Here is a 27,642-nt window from a genome sequence, read left to right as displayed (position 1 = left end):
GAACCAGAGCAGCACATAGAAAAGCCATTCACCTTCCCGCTGGAGCGATACCTATTTATCTACTTGCACTTTGATGTGCTTTCCAACTGCTAGGTTGGCAGGAGCAGGGACCGAGCAACGGGAGCTCACCCCGTTGCGGGGATTCAAACCGCCGACCTTCTGATCAGCAAGTCCTAGGCTCTGTGGTTTAACTCACAGCGCCACCCGCGTCCCATATGCATATACCACGCACTTATACAGGCATGTATCAGTGATGGGCATAGGAGAAATTTCTCCACTGCAGTCCAAGCTTGAGAAGCCCACATAGTCCTTGCTGTGGTATGTGTGATGTTTTCCCCACCTGCCTTTAGTAGGGGTGAACCCTTCCTTTCTTCCCCATGCAATTGAGAATGATCTCTCCACGAACTTGCATCAGAGGAAAGAAGAGACTCGCCCCCCCCCATTGCTGCAATAGCCTACTGAATCTATACTATTGTTAGGCTTGGTATCCTTTCTTGTAGTATGTAGGTTTTTGATCAATATGTATCTTAAAAATGAACCGCCTTCAAAATTAAGTAATAGTTGACCATTTTGACATATATATATTTTTGCCAGTCATTTCATCAACACCAGTATGATTAACGCAAGAAGCCATTTCAACAAAACCTACTTTTAATGAACAAGCAGTGCACATTTAGAATACATACAATTAATATTTATTTCTCTCAAAGATTTCAAAGATCTTTCGAGACAGATTTTCAGTCATTCTTTCTTCATGGGGTTTTTATTGTCAAGTTCAAAAGTTGTACAATCAATTATGTGCATTCTCAAACTCAAGGAGATAAGTTTTACTAAAATTATAATCTGAACAGGACAAAAGGATTCATTTCTTCCCTAGATAATCAGTAACAAAAACCTATTCAAGACAGAGCTCTCTGCACAACAGAAAACTCTTCAATGTAAGAGTCATTTTAAACAGATGGCATTTCTATAGAAAACATACCCGCATTGCCTCCTGAATGTGGTCCTGTCGTACAAGTTCTGCTGATCGGTCCATGTACCACTTCAAACACCGAATAAGTTCTCTGAGTAAAAACACGAAATACTGATACATTTCCAACCCCAGCCATGCTCACATCTAAAGATGTTTTTAAATACCATTTGCTAGTAATAAATTAAGTTAGGTTTTATATCATAGTTCAGTCTATTGATATTTTTAGCACATATAATTAAGTGGGATATAGAAATATATTCTTGGTGACCCAAAATAATTACTCTTCCATGTTTAACAATGATGGAGACAGACAAAAAGAGATTAGGCATGGAGATTACAGCAGATACTAGTCACAAAACTATTTTGCTTTAAAATGAAACAAAAACACTGCTTTACATTTCTCCAGAGTTTTTGTAATCTTGAGAGAAATCTGGCCTCAGTTTATCTTTTTTTCTGAAAAACGAGCTTGACTGTCTGTAAATAGTGCTCTTCCAGAGTAAAACTAAGTGATTATAAGGATGTTTAACTGATGGAAAAATCTTTTCGTCCACAAAAAAGCTGCAAGATGTTTTAGCTAAAGCATAAAAACAGAGTCTAATTAAGAAAAGGTCCTGTTTGACCCCGCCCAATTTCCTTCAACTCTTTTGGCATGTTCCCTCTCAGAAGACTCAGAGGGAGAACATCCCCATTTAGGACTGTCGTCCAATTTTTTTAATTGAAAAAGAGTATTTTGTTTCTTGTTTTTTGCCACAAACTTTTATTCAGTAAGATTGCTTCGTACTACTGGATGTTCTACTAAACAATAAATTAGAACTGTTGCTATCTATCTCATCTGAAGTGACACTCTAATGTACAATTGTGGTAAAATAGAACCTACTTGTAGGCCAGCGCTCCTGCAAAGTGCTTTTGGATGTAAGTGTCCATTACAGGTCGAAAATGAAAATATTTGCTATCACGCAGGAGGTTGATGATGAACACCTGCAGAAGAGAGAGACAAAACCACACCTAAGGACACAGATCACCAAAGCTTACAAAGGTCATAAAAATAATGGATAAAGGGAAGTCAAAACTGTTCATCTCTCAAAAGTGTGCTATGCTTACAAGAGACTGAAAGACCAGCAGTCCATATTTTTCGGTGTTGTCATCCAAAATCACAAATAATGTGTCCAAGATATCCTGCAAGAACTGGAAAGGCACAAACATTCAAATGACTTCTCCTGGTAAACAATTCTACCAAAACACACCATTTATAATGTGTAAGAAAGAGAGATTCAAGACTGCTCCTAGTTCTCCAGAGTAAAATTACTGAGACATAGGGTGGGTTGCCAACCAAGTCATAGATTAGGCACACTGAAATCGATGAGTATCACCCAGATGATGACTATTACCTTATATAGCATTATTTCACTTTCATTATATTTATATTCCTATGTAAATAAAAAATCCAAGATTATCAGTAAATTGTAATGGTTCCTAGCTCTCACAGAGGTCCGCTTGCACAATGAAAATTCCCCCTCCTCTCTTCCTCCCTACAGCTTCTTGCACACCCTCAAACCATAGCTAAGTGTGGGGAGACCCTCTGAAGCACATTTAGGAGTGGGCAGGGGCTGCATCAGGGAAGAGAAGAAATATAAGCCCTGTTATGCAGTGTTGGATTCAAACCTAAAAGTATGGCGAAATGTCACACATTATGCATTTCTAGATGTTGCCAGAAAAGGGGAGGAGATGCAGCTATGTAGCAACAACACATTCTCCCTACCACCTGGTTGCAAAACTGGTCCCATGAACCAATGATACGTTGCTAACTCAGCACTTCTTAGGTTTGTGCTTAAGATAATCACACCTTGATTTCACCTACTGATCGAAGACAGAGCAAGTAAAGCAGAGGCTTTCTTCCTCAAAGACTTGTACTAATTGTCACAATAGTTGCACATTAATAACAACTTGGAGGGGACACAGCACCTTAACAATTTCTTCACCACTGACATGCCTCAGTCTTCCTAAGATATCCATAACACGATCTGGATAAGCCTTCCATTTCAAGAGAGCAAGTAGATCCACTGTAAATAATTGAAAGAATAAATATAGAAACACAAAGTATAACATACTAAACACACTAATTACAGAGGAAAATTGGCATAAGTAGAATTATCAGATATCTGTGAACAACTGACAATGGTTCAAAATTATTTTCAGAGAGCAAATTTATAAATCGGCAAGATTTAGTGTTCTAATCCTATACATGCTTACCTGGGAGAAAATCACATTCAAATTCAGCACAGTAAGACATGCTTAGTGAACACACTTAGGATTTGATTACATAAATGCATAAGTATAGCAATCATATCACCACAAAACAATACATCTTGGACAATTAAGTAATTTTATTCTTCATCTTTTAAAATGTTCTACACTATGTTCTTTTAAAATGTTCTACACTATGCCAAACAAAAATATCAGGAAGTTAGTTCTGACGAGCAATATATGCTAAAAAGGAAAAAAAAATATATGCAAAATGTTTCTTCCAAGTCATAGAATTGTAGAGTTGGAAGGGACACTGAGGTCTTAGTTATTTGATCAAAAATCAAGAGATGGTGGAAGGGAGGCTGCTGAAGCTGTCTGCAGGAGCAAGCTTTTAGTTCCCAAAATGGGAATGCTGGCTACAGCAGACAGCTCGTTTAATGAATTCCTTTGGCTTTTCCTCAGTGTATTGTCTTAATTAAAAAACAAAAACAAAACAATGATTGCCAAGTTTAAAAATCAATTGAGATGGGATTTTACTCAGCAGAATCATTTCTCTTCTATCCAGGTCTCCTGAAACCTCTTTCTGATCTCAATGCTTTGCCCAAAATGCATGCTTTTCCTCACCTGTGATTTCAAAAAACCAGCCCCAGCAGTTATTGGTGGCTTTTATAAAAACATTCATGATAATTCAAGGTAATTATCTGTACACTCTAAAATATTGTAAACCGTGCAGAAAGGAGGCTTGAAGTCACCACACAACAACTGACAGGTGGTGATTTTAAGAGCCTGCTGGGCAGTGGAACAACAAATGTCTCTCTTATTGTACAGTAGACTACATTCCAGCCATGCAAAAGTCACAAACACACTCTCTCTCTCTCTCTCTCTCTCTCACACACACACACACGTGTCTCTCCATCCAGGTAAGCAAGCGGCCTTATCACAGACCAGGTACGTATTCCAGCCAGCCAAATAAAAGCACTCATGGGAGGTTTAGAGCAGGACCAGTGAGGGGCATGGCTTGGAGAGGGTGGGATAAGAGGATTGGAGAGCCGGATTTAACCTCTGGGACTGAGGTTCCTAATCTAATTAGATTTTTCTAATAATTTGGCTTTTTAAAAATTAGAACTTTATTTAAAATTTTATTTTATCATTAACATTATTTATTACATTTATATACCACCTTTATTTTCCAAGAATCTCAAGGTGGTTACATGGTTCTCCTCCTCTCCATTTGATCCTGAAGACAACCCTGTGAGATAGATTAGGCTGAGAGATGGTGACTGGCCAAGGTGAGCTTCATGGCTAAGTGAGGCGTCAAACCCTACTCTCCAAGGTCCAACACTCTAACCATTACACCATACCGCTGTGCCACAACTGTGACTTAACTTGGAGAGGTTAACCACAGCAAAAGTTTTTTTTTTTTGAATTGAAATTACCTTTTACCTCGTATTTCATTACTGCGTGCATAAGACACACACCTCACCCCGAAAAGCAGCATTTCCAAATCAGATACATACTGTTGGCAGCTACAGCCACTCAGCAGAGATGGACTTTGGCAATATGAGCGAGGACTAAAATACCTCCCTCCATTTCTTATTTTCACAATGATTGCTTTTGGAACAGAGATTGATAGAGCACCCTCCCTCCTTTCACCTTCTGTTCTGCACATGCTCTGAAGTGCACTATTTTGCGTCCCCTCAGCTTGGCGCCATGTGCAAGAGAACCACCCATGCCACCCCTAAATCTGGCACTGCACTCAAAGACCCCTTTCTATGTGAATATATAGCAAATATTGCAATTATTTATTTATTAAAGTTGCATATCGCCCTTCATCCGTAGATCTCGGGGTGACTCGCAACATAAAAAGTACAAGACTAAAAACAGAAAATATGTAATAGAAACAAAAGCAAGCCAACAGCCCCCCCCTCAAAGGACCATGCATTGCATTACAGTATTTCAATGCAATATACAAAGCACCCCCTCTATCTTTTTTGCATCCTATGATTTCTTGAAATGAAAACTGCTGTACCATTCTGGGTGAGTTTGGTAGAAGAGAGCTGAGTAGAGATTGCAAATGACTCTTTGGTGCTGCGCTGGAAAATCAGGCTTGAAGGAATGTTGGGACAGCCATTATAGTCCTCTTTGCAGCATGGAAGACCCAGGTAGAGGGCATGGTTATTGAATGTGCTGTTTTCATCACACTGTAGACATAAAAAGGACATCTGCTTTAGCTGGAAAATTATATATGCTTTACTCCATGTATTGCTGTGCCACTAAACAGAATATGGAGGACTTCATATGGATTCTAGGCATGCAGACATTCTGTATTCGGAATATGTATGCTACTCATTCAAACAGCACACACTTTAGAAAACAGCTTTCTACCTGTTCAGATAGATCAAATTTCCTCAGTTTAGTGCCCTCTAGATATTTTTAATAACTCCTATAATCTCTGATCATTTGGCATGCAGGCTGGGATTGATGGGAGTTGGAGACTACTACAAAAGTTTTGTAATAATTAAAAAGCTACATGCACCTTCCATTTCAATTAACTTCCTTTTAAATAGCTCGGTTATACCTGGTAAAAATAAAACACCTCTGTTAGGAGTATATATAAAGTATAAAATGATACATCCCTGTGCTAAACATGATTACTACAGCAGAATAGATTTTATTAGCAGCTTGCTTCTCAAGGTTTCTAAACATAACCTCTATTTATATCCAGATATTAATTTTCAGTCGAGCTGATGGGTTGTGCTGTTTATAAGCCTCTGTAGAACACCTTATTCCAGTGGTTTCCAATATGTGGGCTGCAGACCCCAAGGGACTCCTGAGTTATCCCAAGGGGTCTGCTAAGCATGACTGGCGGCAGCAGTAAGGGCCCTGATTGCGGACTCAGGAGCTCAGAAGGACCCATTCCTGTTGCACCCGGTGTCTCCACTCATTAGCCACCCTCCTCAAGGACTAGATATGGGCACAGGAAGGCATGCAGTCTTTAGAGGGGAGGGGAGGACTCATTTTTTCACCCTGTTACAATGTTGTCCCAGGATGGTCTTAGTGTTGTGCAAGAGAGGGAACATTTTCCATGATTATTTTGCATAATTAGTAAGTTTAACTTTTTATTTAAAAAAAAACTATACCCAAATGAAATAAAATAAAATTAAGTAACACCGTGGACCTTTCAGGAACTGGGGTGTCCCGCCCCGCCCCCCCAAGCAAAATTCAAGATTGTAATCATGCATGACATCTATCCTGACCCCAAATATAAAGCAGGATACAAGTATAAAAACATAAGGAAGAGGAGAAGAAGAAGAGGAAGAGGAAGAAGGAGGAGGAGGAAGAGGAAGAGGAGGAGGAGGAAGAGAGGCGGGGAGGGTATTCTAAAGAAAGAGTGAGGAAGTTACGATGCTTGTGAAGGTCTGTCTGCTCGCAGTATCTCCCAATTTGTAATGTACTGTAACAGACGAATCAGGATCCGTACAAACACTTATTTTAGAAGATCTGGACCATTATAGATTTACTCTACAACAGTGAACAGTGAAATGACTTGATGGTAGACCTATAATATATGAAGTGAGGAACTATCGTACCTTATAAACATAAAGCTCATGAATATCATCAGAAAGGGTGGTGCCATCATCTCTCATTAGTGGTGTAAATGCAAAGCCAAAAAGCTTCTTTTCACCTTTATCTTTTGCTGCAACAAGAAACAAAATGTTTACATGAATTCTAGTAACTACCAAATTAGCATTTTAGCCTGTCCCTGTAACTTATAATAGATAGAGAAAAGGTTTTCAATGATGCCTATTTTGCATTTTCATAATTCTGATTGTGCTTTCTACAGTCATAAAATATTCTATATCAGACATAACAGTTACAGACCTATGTCTTCAAATGCAGGTTATAAAGTTGGGGAAAAGCAAGTTCAATAGAGATATGGAGAAGGGGTGCTGAACCCTTTCCTGCATTCTCTTACCTTCTTGCCAGGCCATTTTTTCCTAGTCAGGCTTATGGCAACCCCTTCCCACTGTTGCAACACTGCACCTCTATATATATCTACTCAGAAGTAAGTCCCCTTAGGGAAGAAACAAAACACAACCCCTGGCTTAACATTATGCCTTAACCAGGAAATGCAGCTTGTTTAGCTCAAACAAATCACAACAAGGAAGCCAACAGCAGATCATGGTTTCCTTGGAGCAAAACAAAGCACAACCCCAACTTCTGACGTGGGAACTAGGCTAGTGACTACTACACTGATTTTTTGTGACTATGCCTTTCAGCATTAGGAGAAGATGTAAAAATCAATATCCCTATCACAAAGGAAGAGTGCAAGCCATGTATTTTGCTAAAAGAAGCAAAGCTCCAAGTAACAAACAAAGAAAGACCATTTACTTTGGAATGGACCTCAAAAAAGATGCCCCTAGACAAACTCCGAAAGGGAACTAAAACAGAATATATATGTTTCTTCAGAGCCCAAATTCCATTTTTTGCTTAATCTGTAATAACTAATTTGTTAACACATCTTCCAGCCCTCAACACTTGATGAAGGGTTTATCTATTAGCCAGTTCAGGATCTGACATTGCTACAAATTATCCCAAATAACTGCCTTGCTAGAGGTTGTTGCAGTTATTTTTACTGCAGCTATCAATGACTGAAATGGTAATGAGAACATGCCCTAACCACCATATGTTTTCAAGCTATTACATTCTCCTAATCCTTTGCAAAATCAGGACAGAGATAATCTACAGAAGAAAATCAGCCTATGAAAATTAGGTATCTTCCAGACAGAGAACCATGTTGCACTCACTGGAACAGTGTCTGAACTCAAAACGGAGGTGAGAACCACGGAACCTGTCTATGGGAATGGGAAGTTTGATGACTTCTCCCCAACGAGGGCTGTTGCTGTGATAGAGGACAAAGGAATGATATAGACTCCTACTTGGCTCTCCCGAGCCTAAACTGATGCAGTCCTGGGGGGGAAATGAAAAAGAATACAGAATAAGAATAAAAGAATATCACATTATAAAAGATACACAATAACACCAAGAAAGTATCATGTTAAGGATGCAGAAACACAGCATACTGTAATCAGTCCAATTTATATCCAGCTGCTAAACAATGTGACGGACAGATGCAAAACTTTGAAATACAGAACTCGAGAAACTCAAGAAGGGAGGAGTCTAGATTTTTAAGGAGGAGGAGGAGAAAATCTGAGGAGCAGCTAGGGAGGGAGTGCTAATGATGTTTCTCATATAATAAGTGCCTTTTCTTATTAAATAAGTCATTTCTTATTTTGAGAGATACAGAGTTCAGGTATGATTCTGAACTCCTAGGAATTTTCTGCCTCTTTGATCACTAGCCATTCAAGCTTCTGTAAGTGAAAAGAGGGAATCCTTAGAATAGTCTGTCTTATTTTTTCTAATTAGCAGAAAGAAGTAAGTTTCAGGTGAATAATTATCACCTAAAAAACAACCAGCAACTAACTCCCTACTCTGAATTACTACAAAGCACCAGGACTTTGTCAATGATGTTTTAACTTAATAGCAAACAAAACAAAACAAAAACTCCACTCAGTTTAAAAGGCCATAGATTGTTTACTTAGCCAAAGACCTGGGAGAAGAGGAATGTTTTTGCCTGGTGCCTAAAGATACATAACAAAGGTGTTAAGCAAGCATCTCTGGGGTGCGTGTTCCACAGGTGGGCAGCCACTAGCACGGGGAGAGGTGGTCCTTGAGGTATAAGCCGTTTAAGGCTTTATAGGTCAAAAACAGCACTTTGAATTGGGCCTGGAAACTAATCAGCAGCCAGTGCAGTCAGGGCAGGACTGACGTTAATATGCTCCAATGAGCAGCCTGGCCACTGAATTCTGCGCCAAATGAAGTTTCCGCACTGTCTTCAGAGGCAGCCCCATATATAACATGTTGCAGTAATCTAACTAAGAGGTTGTCAGAGCATAAATGACAGAAATTGGGCTGTCCCTGTCCAAATAGTGGTGCAGCTGGGCCACCAGTTGAAGTTGATGGAACTCACTCTGCCCCACTGAGGCCAACTGAGCCTCAAGCGACAGCAATAGGTCCAGAAGGACCCCCAAGCCACATATCTACTGCTTCAGAGTCAGTGTAACTCCATCAAGAGCAAGCAACTTCCCATCTTCCAACCCACTAACAGTGCCTTGGTCTTATCTGGACTTAGCTCCAGTTTATTGGCTCTCATCCATGACCAAGGCAAGACAATGTTCCAGCACATTCACTGCCACATCTGCAGATGAAAAGGAGAAGCAGAGCTGTGTGTCATCAGTATATTGCTGAGTGTACTCAAAAAGTCCAGATGACCCCACTCAGTGGTTTCATGTAGATGTTAAACAGTATGAGGGATAAAATCGAATGCTGAGGAACCCCACACTGAAGGCTCCACGGGGCTGAAGAACAACCCCCCAAACATCACCCTCTGGAAACAACCATCCACGTAAGAGCAGAACCACCGCAAGGTGATGCCACCCACCCCAGCTCGGATAGACACTCCAGAGGTATATGATGTTTGATGGTATCTAAAGCTGCTGAGAAGTCAAGGGGAATTAACAGGGACACATTTCTCCTGTCTCTCTCCCAACTTAGGTCATCATAAAGGGTAACCCAAGCAGTTTCTGTTCCAAATCCAGGCCTAAAACCCAACTGAAATAGATCTAGAAAAATCAGTTTCCTGCATGAGTGCCCACAACCACCCATTCATGAACCCTGCCCAAGAAGGGGAGATTGGCAACTGGCCAGTAATTACTTAGATGTTCCAAATCCAGGTAAAATTAAAATTGTTTATTTCTAATACGCCTACATAAATCAAGCACTGTGCATAAAACAAAATACGGAGCACAGGCTAGGCGATCAAGCTTACAATCTAATTAGGCTTACAGACAAAGGAAGGGGAGAGGTTAGGAGATGATAAAGGAGTGAGATAGAGAGTAAATGTGATATCTTCATTAGGCATTCCAATACACCAGAGGAAGGAGTCCAATGGAAGCTGGGGTGTAAAGTGTTCCAGGGATGCGAAGTAGCAAAGAAGAGAGAGTTCACATCTAAGTAACAAAGGATATAATATTGTCCTTGCTTAAAACATTTATAGGTGACCTTTCTATACAATTAAAGCAGTTTACAATATATCACATCTACCATAAAACTAAATGAAATAAGAAGAGTAAAACCAACTCATTAATCAAATTAACACAGTGGATGATCTTGGATGAGTTACCATTCCTCAGCTATGTGAAAATAAAATGGCAGCAAATTATGTATTCTGCTCTGAGATCCTTGAGGAAGGAAGGGGGGAAGGTAAAAATAAAATAAATAGGTCCTCTCAGTGTTAGTGCAGGAATGAAAACAAATGGGATTGACTGAGCAGCAATGAAAGGCCCTTTCATCATAACCCATCTGTAGACAGATATTTTTCCTGATTGAGATTTTTTTAATTTGCTTTCATTGCTGCACAGTTCCATGCAAGTAACCACTGTAATAATTAAGTTCAAATAAGTGAACAGAAGAAATTCAGTTTTCCCAAATTTTAAAAATCTGAAAGTAAATGACAGAACTAAAGCGATGCTACATTTAATAGAAATTATATCTATTTACCTTTAGAATCTCTCCATCTGCATAAAGAACATACATAGTCACTTCAATGTTCTTCTGAACACTTTTCCCACCTCTTTCAAAGTCTCCTTTCTCTAAAGTCAGGTACAAGTCATTGCGTATATCACCTACACAAGAAGAAATAAACATTTTTTAGAAAACATGACAATTCTGTGAAAGCCAGTGATGTTTTATTCACAATTCTGATGGGAATCCAACTCATTCCAAGTATAAAATAAATAGTTAATAAAAAATGAACATTTTAACACCAGTGCATTAAAGTAGATGGCTGTTAGTAATGCTTTATGAAGTCTGAGAATTCGGTAAATCATTTAGGAGACAAAGGTGAGGGAGAGGAAGTAATTTTTTCGTATTGCTTTGCTAAATTCTCTGGTTAACAAATAAATTATCAAAAACACTCCTGAGCATGAGCAACAATGGCTGAGCCTATAGGAAACATCCAGCCCCTGCTACGATTTCTCTTGCCTGTGGGCTGCAAGCAGCTGGGCTGCTCAGCAATATTCATCAAACAATTCTACTGCAAAAGCAATGCCAAATTTCTGAGATGATTGGCGTTTCTCCTAACACAAGATGCCTCACAAGGCCTTTGCATCATTGCCAGGAGGGTCCTTCAGCCAGGAGGTCTGGATTTCCCCTGGAGCAGGCACATAGTAAATGGGGGCAGTAGTGACATCAAGAGATATCTAGCCCCTGAACAGTTTGGCAACAAATAACAAATAATATAGTTATCCATTTAGTTACCTCAAATGTCAGTATTTGAGTACTACTTTACCAAGAGGAAAACTTCTCACATCTTATACCTGCCTATAATATAAATTTCAACTCAAATGAAATGAATGAACAATCTCACAAGTTTCCTGGATTCCTGCCTAGCTTGCAGACCTTGTATGGGCTGCAACAGTGGGAATGCTTACCCACTTTTCAAGCCATTCAAAGAGATTCCTGTATCTAAGAAATGCAGTAGCTAAGTGCAGAATATAGCAGAATTTCAGCCCTTTGTTGATTTAAATATGACTGAAAAGTGTTTCAGCATAAAATAATAAGACTTTTTTCTGCCCTACATGGAAGACTCTTTCTACTACAATGCTAGGAATAATGCATGAATTTAAACATGAAACACTATTTGCTTTCATAACACAACTGCAATTTCCTCACTTGTAGTATGCTTCTCCAGGCAACCTAGTAATGAAATCTATTCCTATTTTTCTTCCCCAAAAGTATATGTATTATTATCCCTGCATTGCAGGGGGTTGAACTAGATGATCCTACAATTCTATGATTCTATATGCATGAAGATTAGCTAAAATACTCTTCATTAGCAATAATTACAAAGAGTTATATTTTATTCTTGCTCCATTACTCTGGCTCCCACTTTGTAGTCTTATAAGATCAATTTAACCGAGATCATAGGCAGCCTGTACATGGAATATGGAATAGCTTTTACTGCATTAGACCACAGCAGCAGATGTGTGGAACAGAAGGCTGCACATCCTTTCTCTTTCTCCTCTTCCTTCCCCTGCACCATTTCCTGTCATTTAAGGGGTATCTCCATCTACATTTCATTGAACTATGTACAGCGGCGTAGCGTGAGTTGTCAGCACCCGGGGCAACGCAAGTAATTTGCGCCCCCCTAACCCCTAACCTGCGAGTTGCCGCTGGCACTGCCGCCCAAACGACGCCGCTTGCCCGGAGGAGGAGGGGGGCAGAGAGGCGAGGAAAATGCAACGGCCCAGCAGCTGCAGCAGCTCCGGCGGAGGCGGGGCTGTGAGGAGGGGCTGCCTGGCGCGTCCTCCACGGTGAGCGCTGAGAGCCGCTGCCTGCCGGGCGCCTTCAGCCCGGACGTGCGCACAGCTCGTCGGTTCCGCGAGACATGCGGCTCCGCTACAGCCTGTGCCCGAGGCTCTTCGGCGACTCCGGAGGCAGCAAGCGCCCCCCCCAGATGTTGCGCCCGGTGCGGCCGGCCCCCCTGGCACCCCCCACGCTACGCCACTGACTATGTATTCAGTATTGTGGGTCCAATTCTGTGGAAATCCCTTCCAGGTGAGTGGGGTGGGGGAGAACCTCCCTACTGAATTTCTGGCACTTGGAAAAAACCTCTTCATTTCAACAGGCATTTTAAATTACCGGTAGTTTTTTTTCTGATTTCATGCTTAATTGTAACTGTTTGTTTGGTGTTTTTTTTTTTTTTGCTGCACCCCTTTTTATCCCTATTGTACACTTGCTTAGAAACTGCAGTATTAAGTATTCTACACATTATTAAAATAAACAAATAAATAAGGAACGCCTACCAACCAATACAGTGGTACCTCGGGTTGAGTACTGAATTCGTTCCAGGTGTCTGTTCTTAACCTGAAACTGTTCTTAACCTGAAGCACCACTTTAGCTAATGGGGCCTGCTGCTGCTGCCGCGCCGCAGGAGCACGATTTCTGTTCCCATCCTGAAGCAAAGTTCTTAACCTGAAGCACAATTTCTGGTTTAGCGGAGTCTGTAACCTGAAGCGTATGTAACCTGAAGCGTATGTAACCCGAGGTACCACTGTATTGTGGGATGCAAGTGGCTTTCAGTTTCAGTTCTGTTCCCCATTCAACCAGTAACACAGAGGCTGTTGACCCTACACTTAGATATTGTCACATGCTGCAATGCACACACAGCCCCCAAATGGTTTGAATCCATGCTTTTATCCACATTGCCATGTGAAGGAAAAACTATATTTTCTTCTATACCACATACTGCAAAACAGGAGTGAAATTAATAACTGCAACATCTGAGTATTCTAGGTAAGTATCAGGGCCAGTCCGATACATTTTGCTTCCTGAAAAAGGACGATATTGCACTCCCACTCCCATTCAAGTACAGAAGCTGACTTAAATAAGCTGAATCTTACAGTGGTACCTCGCAAGACGAATGCCTCGCAAGACAAAAAACTCGCTAGACGAAAGGTTTTTCCGTTTTCGATTTGCCTCGCAAGACGAATTTCACCTATGGGCTTGCTTCGCAAGACGAAAACGTCTCGCGACTTTGTTTCCTTTGTCTAAAAACAAAGACATGTTTTGTTTATAAAGTTAATTTATTTTCCCTTCAATTTTTGAACTGCTCTTTACAGTATGTGTGACTTTAAAGAGCAGTTAATAAACTGTTGTTGTACCAAATTTGGCTTTGTTTGGACTTTTTTTGACCATAGGAACGCATTAATTGATTTTCAATGCATTCCTATGGGATTTCGTGATTCGCAAGACGAAAATTTCGCTAGATGACAAAACTTGCGGAACGAATTAATTTCGTCTTGCGGGGCACCACTGTATTTACATATTGGCAATGGGACAGTGACATCCTGAGAGCAGCAGGGGACCTATGAGTGTAGAACAGGCCAAGTGGCACACATAGCTCTGTCCACCAAGAAAAGGCTACAGGAGGAGCAGACTGGGGACTGTGAAATGACATGCATGTATTCTGTCTGCTCCTGTGTCTGCAGCAAAGAAGGACCAGAGTGCTGAGAAACGATTTATCACTCTCGCACACCTGGCTATCTCTTTCCACCTGACTTTTCAGGCTTGGAAAGCAGAGAGCACAAGAAAAAGAGCCTCTTTGTCTCTTTCTATAGCATTTCAGACCTATTTCCATGCTTGTAAAAGCAAAGGGGAAAGAGGCAGATGAGCACAGGGGGAAAGCAAGTTCTTGGTTCAATTTCTCTTTCCAATGATTTTTTTTTCTGTTTTAGAAATCAAAAGAGAAGAAGTAGCAGAGAAGCTCAAAAAAAGACCATCTTTCATTTCAAACCTCCCTCTGTCTCTCCTCCCCCACCTCACCTTACTTTATTTTCCTGCTGTGGAAAGCAAAAATATGAGCAGCAGAGGTAGCAGCATGAGGCATGAAGAAAATAATTGTGTTCCTGCACTTTCCTGTCTGTTTCATCAGCAACTAATGTCTTGGTAGGACAAAAATGCTTTCTTTGATTGTGTTAAGTTAGTGTGCACACTGACCCCCTCCCTCCCTTCCCCCTGCCCACAAAGTTGTAAAATTAGTTGCTGACTAGAGATATAAGGAGATTAATGTATTCCTTTTTCAAATAAATACATTATAAAACTGATGGAATATATTGTTTCAGCATCAACTCTCACATGATTAGGATTTTTTAACGCAATCCAATGTGAAGGAAGTTCGATATTTTCATTCTGCACTTAAAGAAGAATATTTTTTTATGATGGGAAAATACAACTAGTGGGGGAGGGAAAAAGGATGTTGGTGTTAGTCAAGTCGTCCGTGTCTTTTTTGTCTCTGCCCCCCAATCTCATTTTTTAACATCCAGCTTGCTGAAGGATTCTAGGGTACTTGAAAGTTTAAACATTATTTGATAACATTTTGGTTGACCTAACAAAGGCACTGCCCTAATACAGTGTTTGGAATTTTTCATGTGGGCCAACACATCTACATTTACTCTGAATATAATTGTCTTGCTAGGAGGTTGTGACTTCTGCAAGTATAGCTACAAAAAACACTCTTGCTTTGAACTTAATGCTCCTCAAAGTTCTGTCTGAAAAACACGAGCATAAAGACTGAAAGGAACACACGCCTTTACATAAGCTACTGTGATGGAAAACTTGTGTTTGAACTAAACAGCATTGATTTTCTGTAACTCTGCTTTGTACATGGATGGATCTTAGGGGTCCGAGGATTTCCTGTTGCTACCAGCCTTTATTTTGTCTGGGATAGCAGTAGCTTGGGAACTTTGAGAGGTGCTTATCAAATGTAAATGGCAATCATCTAAGAATGATCTGATGGCTTATTTAGTTCTTTGTTGTACTAGTGAGCTCCTCTAAATTTTGTGTAGAAAATTAAGCTGTAGAATCCTAGGTACCTTTTTCCCCCAATAACTCCTGAGTCACAGCTCACCTGGGCTTAATTGGCTAGAAATTTCAAACTCTTCTAGCATCCATTTTGAAAAAGTTTTGATGGATGCTTATATCTCTGTACTTTATCAGACTGGCTTTAATATGGTCCCACAAATGCTCAAAGATACTCCACATACCTAGGTAAGTTACCTATCTGTGAGGAGTGGGAGGTTGAAGAAGGACTCATAGCCTTGCCCTTGTAGCATGACTTCCGAAGTAACCCTTCCAGAAGTGCACCTACCTTGGGGCAGAAATGTCTATAGGGGTGGGAGCAGATACATGTCTCTGAATATGACTCAGGAACTTAGTTTTAGGTTTCACCCACACTTCCACTTGTCCTGTGGCTAGAAAGAAAGGGTCTAAGCAATTTTCCATTTGTCCCGTGCTTTCCAGCACTAAATCGGAACAAATGCCAATCCAGAGAAAACCCAATAGAGGGTTGCTCCGATTCATCTGTAAACAGTGGCTTTTCCACAGGGAAAGCAGTGGGATGAGCAAAGGGTGGCTGACCCCTTAGTCAGAATGCGCCAGACTCTGTATAAAAGGGGTTTGTGCAGCCCCTCAAGTGAGAAATGGCCAGCATATAGTCTTCCTGCAAAGTTGTTGATTTGTTAATCTTTATCAGCCTCAAGCATTCCATGAAAAGTATGATGCAGGAATGGGAAAACAGCAAGCAATAAATGGACAGAACACAGTAAAGCAAAAACTTACACCCAACTATCTTCATCTCTGCGCCATTAAGAAAGGGGAGAGAATGAAGGGAAAGTAAACAAAGAGCCAGGAAACTTTAGACAAGAGAAAGAGAAATAAAACCCAACATCACTCACAGTTAAAAGATGATACATGCGCTTTTCATCAGACACTCAAAATAAGACTTCAAATGTGGTAAAGAGAAGAGATGCTATTTTGATAAGCAAACTTGCTTGTAGGGTAGATTGACCAGAAATTTGTGTTTATACATAGGACACAAGCAGGGATCAAAGAGGTACTTTGAACAAGACTAAGAATTTGCCATTATCTGGTGGGTTTCCCTTTTCTTTGAAGTAAATCTTCGATGCCCAGTCACAAACTGGATTTGAAATCACTCTTAGTTTTACAGTTGTTTGCTATGCAACATGGGATGATGCTGTTCAAGGAACCAATGTCCAAAAGGACCCTTGCATGCATGGAACAAGTTGTAGAGCAATTTGAATCCTGAACACAGTTCAGAAGGCATATGCTTCTTTTGTTGTTGCTGTTACCAACATACATGGATCCAAATCATATGTAATGCTAAACCATAGTTTAGTATTACAAAGACAAAGCACAGCAACTCTTCCCCATCCCTCCTCTGGTGAAGCCACAACAAGATTGAAAGCTTTTGTTTGAATTTTAGATTAATCACAGTTTAGCATTATGTTCAAATCCTAAACTGTGATTAATCTTGGCTATGGTTGGTGAAAACATGTCAGCTTCATAAACTAGGGTTTAAATTTAGTTTGTTCCCACTAACCAGAATCAAGACTAAGCTTGTTTCTACTGTCCGAATTCCTCCTCACACTCATGCCAGAGGAGGTGGGGAACAGGGCCAGCTGTGGTTCAATTTCCTAACATTAAAACACGGTTTAAATTTATGTGTGAACACAGTAATACTCTAGTTTTTGTATTTGCATTGATCAGAGAATGTACCATTGTATTTTTTTGTTTTTGCTTCCCAGGAGGCCTTGGTGCAACCTGATACTGGAATAGCAACTAATACAATTTCATCTGAATGTGGGCTACCTCCTCCTTCATACTATCTTAACTCTTTCACAAGATAAAGCATATGGCTTTGCTACCAGCCAAATATACATTTTCTCTTTCTCTGCCCTCACTCCTTTTTGCTTTGTTTACCATCGAGCATGATGGGAGAATTCTGGAGAACTTGAAAGGTTACACATGATTTTGTGAGATTTTAGTTGATCAAATGAAGATATTGTCCTCATGTAGATTTTTTTTGAACATACCTGACTTTCTCCTAAAGGGAAAAAATGCTAGGAAAGGATTGGGAGTTTTTTATGATGAAGCAAAGTTGCTTGCACTAACTCATTGGAAATTTAACTTTTTCTTTGAAGGGAGACTCATGTGTCAACTCGCTTAGTTTCAAAAGTAATTTGCCATGAAGCATAGGGGAGCTGATGTTTAATAAAACAAGTATACAGCCGCCATGGGCTCAGAGAACTAATATAACCCTGGCTGATACACCGGTAAGCTCTCTCACAATGCTGCCTAACTTTGCCTTAAGGAAAAATGGTCTAAGAAGAGCTTTTCATTAGTCCAAATACAGTTGTTCCTCATTTTAAAGCATTCTAGTGTATGCTCATGGCAAATATAAGTAACAGCTAGAAGAAAAAAGTACTGCACTAGATTCAGAGTAGCAGCAGCCACACATCACTCCACACATTTTGCTTCAGGCACTATGCTATCCCTGTTACCCCTCTCTTCTTTCCTCATACTACTGGAGGAATGAAGTAGCAAGCATCATGAATGCCACACAAAAACTATATAGAATAATTAGAGAGGGGGTTATTATATTTATGTTCAAAATTGTACTGCTATACAACTAAAACAAGCACTTTCATGCAATACACATTTGTCACTCAAATTTATTATTTGAGGGGGGGGGGGGAGAGAATAAAAGTGCTCATTCTATTGCCCTACCTTCAGTGACAATTATCACAGTTAAAGTATTGCAAACAAATGAATAGAATCTTCATTCACTTACCAGGCATGATAACATCTGGAAAACCAATTTTTCTGGTAATAGCCACCCCTCTGTTAAATATCATAGGATACTCTCTCCGAATCTGCTCCATTTCTCCACGAAGAAGCTGAAGAGAAATGATAAGTCCTGCAAAAAAGTACAACTATTTTATTAAAACATTAAAGACAGTCAGCTATGTCCTCTTCCAGAATTCTCCTTTTGGTTCTTCCTCCCCTGTTTTTCTCCCCTCTTGCATGACCACTGAGCATTTTCAGTCCCTCATTGAGCTGTTGGGGACTGTCCCTTAGGTATTTTTTGTTGGTGGAAAAAAATAGGTATATAAAATGAGAATTCCCTGGACACCAAAATCCAGGTTTAGGGCAAGTACCCATTGGTGAGAGAACTCCAGCAGAGATTTAAATTCACAAAATATGAAGCAAAATAATATGTGGAAATATAGGCTGTTAGACCTTTAAAATATCCTCTTCTGAATTCCTTCTGAAGTTCCTCTCTTCCCCTAGCATAGGAATAGACTACACATTTGGTAAGTTAAAATCTGGTTTACTTACAAACTCTTCAGAGGTCAGGTTCATGTGTTTTCCCACACATCAGTCAGAAAACACAGGCAGTAAAACTTAGCTTGGTTACAGTGGTGAAAGTTTCTAAATTATTCGTACAGGAAATCAATAGTGGCTTGTAAGAGCTCTGTGGTCTGAGTTGCAGCAAACAGCTCAGACCTCACATGTTGTGCTTATCTGGTAGATTCATAGGCAGGAAAGGATGATGGTCAAAGAGCTTGATGAGTATTGGCAAGCTTTCTGTCACATCCTGAATGTGTGTATCTGGAAGTCCCTTTGTGTTGCTCCTGTTTGCCCATCCTGTATGCTCCCTGGGACTGGAAGACAACTTACAGAGCTGTGCCACTCCAGGCCATGCCCCCAACTAACTCAGTGACTCATTTGAAAGGCAGAAGAACTGCCCACCACAACCATGTGCCAAAGCACATGGTAGCAGCTGAAAAACAACCAACCAACCAACCAACCGGCAAATAGCCAGACGCCAAATAGTAAAAAGCAACTTCAAGCAAAAATTCACAAACTCACCCGCTTTGCCTCTTGCTATTCCAATGTAAAACTATTCCAATGTAAAACTCTTTTTGCTCTCTAGAGATTTCAAGCTTTTGGGGACTGGGAGTACTTACAGAGCAGGGTAGCTCAAATTGGCAGAAATGTTCACCAAGGTATTTTTCTCCATAATATGAATTCATTAAAAGGGACCCCTGACCATTAGGTCCAGTCGTGGCCGACTCTGGGGTTGCGGCGCTCATCTCGCTTTCTTGGCCAAGGGAGCCGGCGTACAGCTTCCGGGTCATGTGGCCAGCATGACTAAGCCGCTTCTGGCGAACCAGAGCAGCGCACAGAAACGCCGTTTACCTTCCCTACCTATTTATCTACTTGCACTTTGACGTGCTTTCGAACTGCTAGGTTGGCAGGAGCAGGGACCGAGCAACGGGAGCTCACCCCGTCGCGGGGATTCGAACCGCCAACCTTCTGATCGGCAAGTCCTAGGCTCTGTGGTTTAACCCACAGCGCCACCCATGTCCCATGAATTCATTAGGGCTGATTTTATATGACAAACTGTAGTTTCATCTACATCTTTGTATAATTCTAATATTTGCATTCCTCTGCTACCAATATAGCACTTTAACATATTATTATTATTATTATTAATTATTATTATTATTATTATTATTATTATTAAAAACCCTTTCAGAGACACTGTGGCAACCACCATTTACAACTGCCAGGACAAATTTAAATCCCCATCAAATGGCTAAAATATTATGGAACAGAATAAGGTATGCAAGTAATTTGTCTGATTTTCATATTATCTCTTAAATTCATTCAGCAGAGAAGCAATGGATTATTTAGTCTCGGCAGAGCATCAGATTTCCCTTTACTTGCTCATTGTGCCTTTTAACCTGCTGCCATAATTTGCTAACAGCTTAATTTGCCTTTAGCTGTTCTTAATGCCTTTTATAATACAGACTCCTGCAAATGTGCCCAAGTACCTGATATGTGCAACTACAATGAAAATAATGCTGCTTTAAAGCTGTTAAAACTGTGGGTTTTCTTCTGAACTTCATACTGTACTTCATACTGATGATGATGATGATGATGATTCCAAGAACAATGGCTAGCGATATTTGAAAAGCAACAGCAATGGTAACTATAAAACAGATATGGCTTGTACATATTGACTGGGGTGTTGAATGGGGAGGGAAACAAATTAAATTTCATCATGGAACATATCTCTAATTGGCTATTAACACAAATGGGAGAAAGAGGCAATTCTCCCCAAACAATTTCCCTTTACTATTTGTAAATGGGCCCACTGGGACCATATACCTTGTAATGAACTCTGATTCTTTAATTATTGACTACTTCTACACTGAACTAGATTTCACAGCATGGATTTGCAGGTGAAAAGCTAGTGGTCACCTCTATTGGGTGGTTTTGTAATCTAAAGTTGTATACTGAATTTTCTTCCCAGGAACAAAATTAAGTTTATAGCATCTAAGGTTCAACATGTTCCTCTAGCTTTAGAACTGTGGTTTTATTATCAAAACTAATCAAAGTAAGAAAGTCTACTTAAATGAAACTGAGACATTTTGTACCAGTTCAAATTTTCACATCTCACTACTGCTGGCTGGGACTGATGGGAGTTCAGCAACTGGAGAGCCAAAGGTTCCCCATTCTTGAGGTTACAAAAACACTGCTCAATGTGAAATCAGCTGTTGGTGCTGCATCCTTTATTTCAGTTCATCCTTCAACTAAGTTCAATGTAGAACTGGTGGAATACTAATGGGGACGCCCACATTTCAGGAGAGACAGCACTCCATGTTACAACAACTGATAATTTTCAGGTCATGGCAAAACCAGCTAGGTTACCTTTGAAGATTTTAGGGCCCTTTCCGGTTTTTCAAGTAACTTCAAGCTGAGTTATTTAGGATTTTATATGTACATAGCACGACCTTAAAACTGGCTCCGTGGATAGTGGGCAGCTAGTTTGCCTTTAGCACTGGCATGGTAAGGAGCACCAGTTGCAGCCTCCAAACCCTGTAGTATCTTCTGTAGTGGCTCAGCTTATAGGTTTATGTGAACCGGATCTCTGTTCCAGTATCTTCTGACAGACCTCCACTTTGATTTGATATATTTTTTTTAATGGATAGGAAAACCTGAACAAAAGGGCAAGTAAAATAGGAGAGGAAGAACCACATTGGTTTGGGGAAAAGGCAGGGACTTAAACTGAAGGAGCGTGAAAGAAGAGAGGCTACCTTTCTCAAGTCCCTGCCTTGAGTAAGAGAACACACACTTCTGTGTGGATTACTCACATGCCAACCTGAAAAGAACCAGCTCCCTTCAATATGTGGGACTAGGGAGTGTTCCATTTAAGAAAATGAAAAATCATTGATAGTCCAGAATATATCAGAAAGGAAAACTATTAATAGACCACCTACCCAAAATGTTATGAAAAGTCCCAAAGTAAAACTATAAAATGCTGTGGTGAAGGTCATGGATGACTCATTTTCGTTTATGAAAATTCTGTAATGCACAGGCTTTTATAACATTTTCATGATTCAAAGTATCTGCTGCCAAGAAATTATGTATTTCTAATAGAAATAAAGTTAAATATTACCATAGTTTGAGCTGGGTGCTGTATATTTGGTGCTAGATTTGCGAATAATATTTTCATGGATCTGATACCATTCATTTTCATTGTTGCACCTGAAAAAGTATAGTCTAGTGTTAACTTTATGACTTTACCTTATTACTGAATGCATACATACATAGTCTAGACACCGGATCCTTTTTTAAAAAAAACCACAACTTTGTTGAACAGCAATACATTATCAGAAGGAAAAAAAACCCATGCAAATCTTAAACAGTATAGAAAATATGACAAGTCTTTCCCGTGCCATATGCTTGAAGCTCGTGGAAACACTACTGGTACTGAAAGGCATCTGAAGCTTCTTGGCACATTGCATATTTGGAGCTGTGTTTCCCCTCTTCACACTTTAGAATCACCAGTGTACTTGTGCAGCTACATCCATAAGCATCCACAAAAGCGATCCCTGCCCCCAGATTAACAATGTTCCCCAGATTCCCAGCTTTCCTTTTAAAAGATCTAACTTTCAAGAATATGTGGAACACAATTTGTAAGGCAAAATGTGCAGGAGCTGTTCTCTTCACTTTTTTTTTTTTTGGAGAAACTAGCCTGTACCCACATTTGAGTGTTTTTAGCCAACGAATGAGTTCAAAACAATGACTAACATTTAGCAAAGCGAGAACTAGCCAAGTAGATAAAAAGAGAAGGCTAAAGTGAAGCACCCATTGTCTAGATTCTTGGTATGTTTTTAAGCCTTTTTACGCTGGTCTTCCGTAATAAAGAACTGTTTGGTGCTTCTTAAAAAACAATCCATAATTTTAGTTTAGCTTGACTGGGGAGTAATGTGTTAACTAAAAGGGGGGGAAGGGAGGGAGGAAAGTAGCAACCAAGTTAGGAGTTTGTGGTCTTTCTAACTCAGACCTTTATTCATACAAAGAATGTCATCCCCCTGCCCCACCTGAGTTTGTAAATATTAAAAAAATTACCAGTGCCAATACAGATAAAAGTCCATCATTATTATACCAGTATTGCAAGGACCAGGGCTAAGAGAGTGTGTATTATGTTAGCCTTGCAAAGTAACCCAGTACGGTTGTTTTGCTGGTGGAAGAGGGGTTCAAGTAGTGTATAACAAGTTTAGGCTTCTTGTGTTATCATGGGATGTTGGATATTTTGGGGGGTGAAATGTCGTTTTTGTGTTCAGGTAATTGTAGAAGCAGCGCAATTAATTATGGGCTGGAGGGTGTGAAGAAAGCTTGGGAAAGAACTGGGGATTTCAGCTGTGAGTAAAAAGACATTGTCTAGATGCTAGGTCCATCTGTATATAGACAACAGGTCTACTAATTAAGAAACAATGGAGGGGTAGACCTGGAATACAAGTTTCTCAGACTCCAGGGCTGCCCAGGCCTCATTCAGTCACCAGATCTATCAGAAATGGCAGACCTGTACTCTGATGTTAATTATCAGTATTTATTTATTTATTTATTTATTTAGGCATATTCATTTTGCTCCCCTTGGAAAAAGGGGATGCCCACGGCCACATCAATTGTGAACCAATTCTTAACGTGGTAGACATCCCATACTAGAAAATGGTGCTGTGTTGGTCTTATCTGAGAACTTAAAGCAAATACTTTGAGTTTTTCATATTATTGTTGGTTTCCAATCAGCCTCAACTGGCATAACCAATGTTTAGGGATGATGAGAGTTAGTAGCCCCAACAAAATCTGGAGGGCTGCAGGTTCCTCATAACTGACATAAAGGGTAATAAGCACCTTTTAAACCAATAGCTTAATTTTCTACATGCACTTTCGTAAGTAAAACCTACTTCGTCAGGTAGAGTAAGGAACAGAAGCAAAGTTGGAAAGTCAGCTCATGGGACACAGGAAAAGACAATTCCATTTTTATTTAAAGAAATATAATGATCTAACTCAGTATAAGGCAGCTCTTTCCACTTCAACAAAGAGATCTGCAAATATGGTCAGTAGGCGTCTATCTCTCCTTCTCCTCATTCTGGGGTAGAATGGCTTGTTTGGTTATTGTTTGTTATTGGTTTTGTTTTATTATGTATTTTGTATTCTCATTTTGTTTTTTTTCTGTTGTTAACAGCCCTGGGATTTTCTGATGAGGAGTGGTATACAAATTTTATTATTATTATTACGTATTTTTCGCTCTATAACACGCACCCGACCATAACATGCACGTAGTTTTAAGAGGAGGGAAATCTGTAGGCATGCCACCTGTAGGCATTCCCTCCATAACACGCACAGACATTTCCCCTTACTTTTTAGGAGGAAAAAAGTGAGTGTTATGGTGCAAAAAAATGGTATTTAGGGGGTTATGAGGGGGCTGCAGCGGGAAAGGACTTGCCAAAACTGGCCTCTCCTGTTGTTCCGCTGAGGGATTTCTTCCTTCGTTGATCAGACACCAGTAGATACCACAAGCATGTTTGGCAAACCCTCACCATGATTAGCTCACGGCAAGTAACCTATGTCCCCACTGTGGAAGGACCTGTGGATCCAGAATTGGCCTCCATAGTCACTTGTGGACTCACTGTTAAGACCGTGTTCATGGAAGACAATCTTACTCAGCTACGAGTGATCACCAAAGAAGAAGAAGATATGCTTAAAATAAATAAAAATAAGCTGGATCAATTGTCAATCCATTAAAATAAAGGAATTTTAAGATTTTAATGGTATTATACCACCAGAAGTATATCTAAACTTTTATCTTCATGAAATCCATGGTAATTTCTCAGGTCGCCTAGTTAACAATGTATTTCACATAGCTATAGTTTGCCTACCTGATCATTAGGTAGTGAGAGAATTAACCAGTTGCCTTAGCTGTGTGCTGCTCCAAATAGAATTCTGGTACAATTTCTTAAGGCATCCAGAGTAGCCTATGAATAATGATAAGGGAGATGAACTGCTAGACCCTGAAACTCACTTGGTTGTCTAGCTAAGGTGGTGATTATAAAAAACAAAAAATACTACTTTTTGTAATGCTACCTAAATTTTCAAAACAAGGTAACTGCTGAGCTAAAAGGGAGTCTGGCAACTGTCTCCAACATATTGAAAACAAGCGAGAATACAGAAAGAACTTTGATGTACTATAAAGGAGTTTTGAGATTTATTTTTTTTTAAAATACATCCAAGTGAAATGTAATCAGGGCTTTAGTAAAGCATTGTTGATATGGCTGCCAGGAATTTCAGTGAAATGATTTGAGTGTTACAAACCCTACATTTCATTGTGTTTTAATTAGTAGATTATTGGAGTTTTTTACATTTGCTTTTTATCTGTAAGCCACTTTAAGCCACTCTGTGGAGGTCAAAAGTGAGGTGTATCGTTAAGTAAGTAAAATAAACATATTCACCCCAGAATCTGCTATTTAAGAAATTCAGCAGCAGCACTAAAATTTATTTCTTGTATGGCATTAGTTCAGATTAGAAAATACAGTGAGACTAATATTAGAGATACACTGGAAGTTCCAGATGGACTCATATCTGCAATCAGATTCTGCATGCAAAAACATTTGCTAATAATATTTGCTAACAAAAAGTCAACGTTTGACCTTCTGAGTCACCAAACCATAAACAGATGCCACCATATTTTTTAAAAAATATTGATGTGAAATAGAAAAAAAGAACTTAATATTGTCATAACCACGTCTGGTTCAAACCACAATCACATACACAATTACTTCATTTTAGAATATACATAGAGCAAGGTGAATCATCTATAGCAGGGGTGGGGAACCTTCAGCCCACAGACCAATCTTTGCTCCCCAGGGGTTCCAAATTGGCTCACCAGGCCATTTCATCTAAAGCACACCTGCCGACCAACTGAAATCATTGGTGACATCAGCTGATAGGGGCGATTACTGGGTTCAATCTTGCATTGATTGCGCAATCCTGTTCCCTACATAGAATGAGAGGCATTCATTCCCAACTGTTTCAAGAAAACCACAGGCAAAGAACCCAAGAAGGGCAAATTTTGGTTTTTTATTATTTTAAAAAATCTAAAATACGGTTTCTGGTCAAAATTTAAATCTGGCATTAAATTATATTAACATGTTAAAAGTCTCACCACACAAAAGCCCATGCATAAAAAATTTTGTGATACTGACAAACAATATGCCTGTTTCTTTGCTTTACTTTCTCCCAATACGTGATTATAATATCTGGTTCAAAATTCCAGATTTTGTTCTCAGGGCCAAGCTTGACAAAACTCCAAGTAGCAATGGTGTCAATGGCTTTTTAAAAGTAAAACGCAGATATGCCCCTCCCAATCCACATCACCTCCACCCCTATAATCTGCTATCTGCTAGTTCTAATCTGTGCCAATCAAAGATAATTTGTGAGACTGGCACCTCATTTTGTTTGCCTTCAGTAATCTGTAATCGATGTACTACTACTTTGGGGCTTGTCAATTCATGGCTTATTCCTATGACCTATGACATGCACTGTGGGCAAATCTCAGACTAAGAAGACACCTTCTAACTCCCATGCAGAACTACCCTCCTATGACTAAACACAACAGTATAGCCACAGGAGCACAGAGGAAGGTGGTTTTAACTCACTTACTTCAGTCACCACTACAGAATTGTGCTGGAGGTAGGATAAGGGGCCACTCCGCTTTCTCTATGCTGATTTCTGCTTTCCTTGCCATCTATTACTGCATTTGCTATCAGGGAACCCGCTCTACATTGAGGAACAGTATTTTATTCAGATTCTAAAAGCCAAGCTTGGCAGCCACTGACAACACCATCAGTAACAAAAAGGAAACATACAAATCCTAATCAGAGTTGACTTTCAATGAGTAAGCTTAAAAATAGCTTGGCTCACATACAGTCAGCAGGAAAACACAGCACTGAAACCGATTGCAAAAAAAGGCTCTGCAGGGAAGGGGGGGGGATCAGACAGCAGTTTTTTCCCTTTCTATCCTGCACTTTGCTTACCTATGGGAAAAGTGTCAAGTCACGTTGGTTATTTAAAGAATTGTGCATTAGTATCACCTAGCCAAAGCCAACAAATTAGAAGGTAGGAGAGTTAGTACAATGAATGCATTAACGCTCCTATAGGATACTGATCTACTTACTTGGATATAAAATCAGTTGGTATAACCTGTTAGAGATAGGAAGACACTTTAACTATTTGAATTACTTTTAAAAATTCCTCATCCTAGATTAAGGCCATGGCACTCATGTTTTATAAACCAGCAAAGTTTATAAACACAAACAACACATATATATTTCTCTTATTCCTGCACTAAATAACTTACGTGTAAACTTTAAGAACAAAATCCTTTTCTTCTTTTAATTCAGAAATTGATGGAATCACATCCATGATACTTAATACAGCACAACCATATGGACGTCGGTAATGAAGATGAGAAGGACCCTTTCTTGAATCATTTAGCAACATGCGCCCTAAAACAAAGAGTTGTTGGCATTATATTCAACTTCAGTTCTCAAACACCTAAACATAACTCTATAAATAAAGATAATGTTACT

The 27,642-nt window shown here is 39.7% G+C and overlaps 1 protein-coding gene across 1 annotated transcript in view; it reads right to left on the bottom strand.

Moving 5' to 3' along the window:
• The window catches only part of DOCK3 (dedicator of cytokinesis 3), a 141,913-nt gene that overhangs the window by 65,831 nt on the left and 48,440 nt on the right, over positions 1–27,642 (bottom strand). The window contains exons 10-20 of the mRNA XM_082212079.1: positions 27,411–27,558; positions 22,167–22,255; positions 18,489–18,614; positions 10,838–10,962; positions 8,026–8,188; positions 6,808–6,914; positions 5,247–5,418; positions 2,936–3,033; positions 2,075–2,158; positions 1,851–1,951; positions 983–1,064 (exon numbers count right to left, since the gene is read on the bottom strand). Coding sequence (XP_082068205.1) covers positions 983–1,064; positions 1,851–1,951; positions 2,075–2,158; positions 2,936–3,033; positions 5,247–5,418; positions 6,808–6,914; positions 8,026–8,188; positions 10,838–10,962; positions 18,489–18,614; positions 22,167–22,255; positions 27,411–27,558 — 1,295 coding nt within the window. The remainder of the gene's footprint in view (positions 1–982; positions 1,065–1,850; positions 1,952–2,074; positions 2,159–2,935; positions 3,034–5,246; positions 5,419–6,807; positions 6,915–8,025; positions 8,189–10,837; positions 10,963–18,488; positions 18,615–22,166; positions 22,256–27,410; positions 27,559–27,642) is intronic.

This window comes from Podarcis vaucheri, assembly GCF_965113315.1.
Source record: "Podarcis vaucheri genome assembly, chromosome: 2".
NCBI lineage: Eukaryota > Metazoa > Chordata > Lepidosauria > Squamata > Lacertidae > Podarcis > Podarcis vaucheri.
The sequence above is the reverse complement of the archived record's forward strand: the minus strand, read 5'-3'. Positions and strand labels throughout refer to the sequence as shown.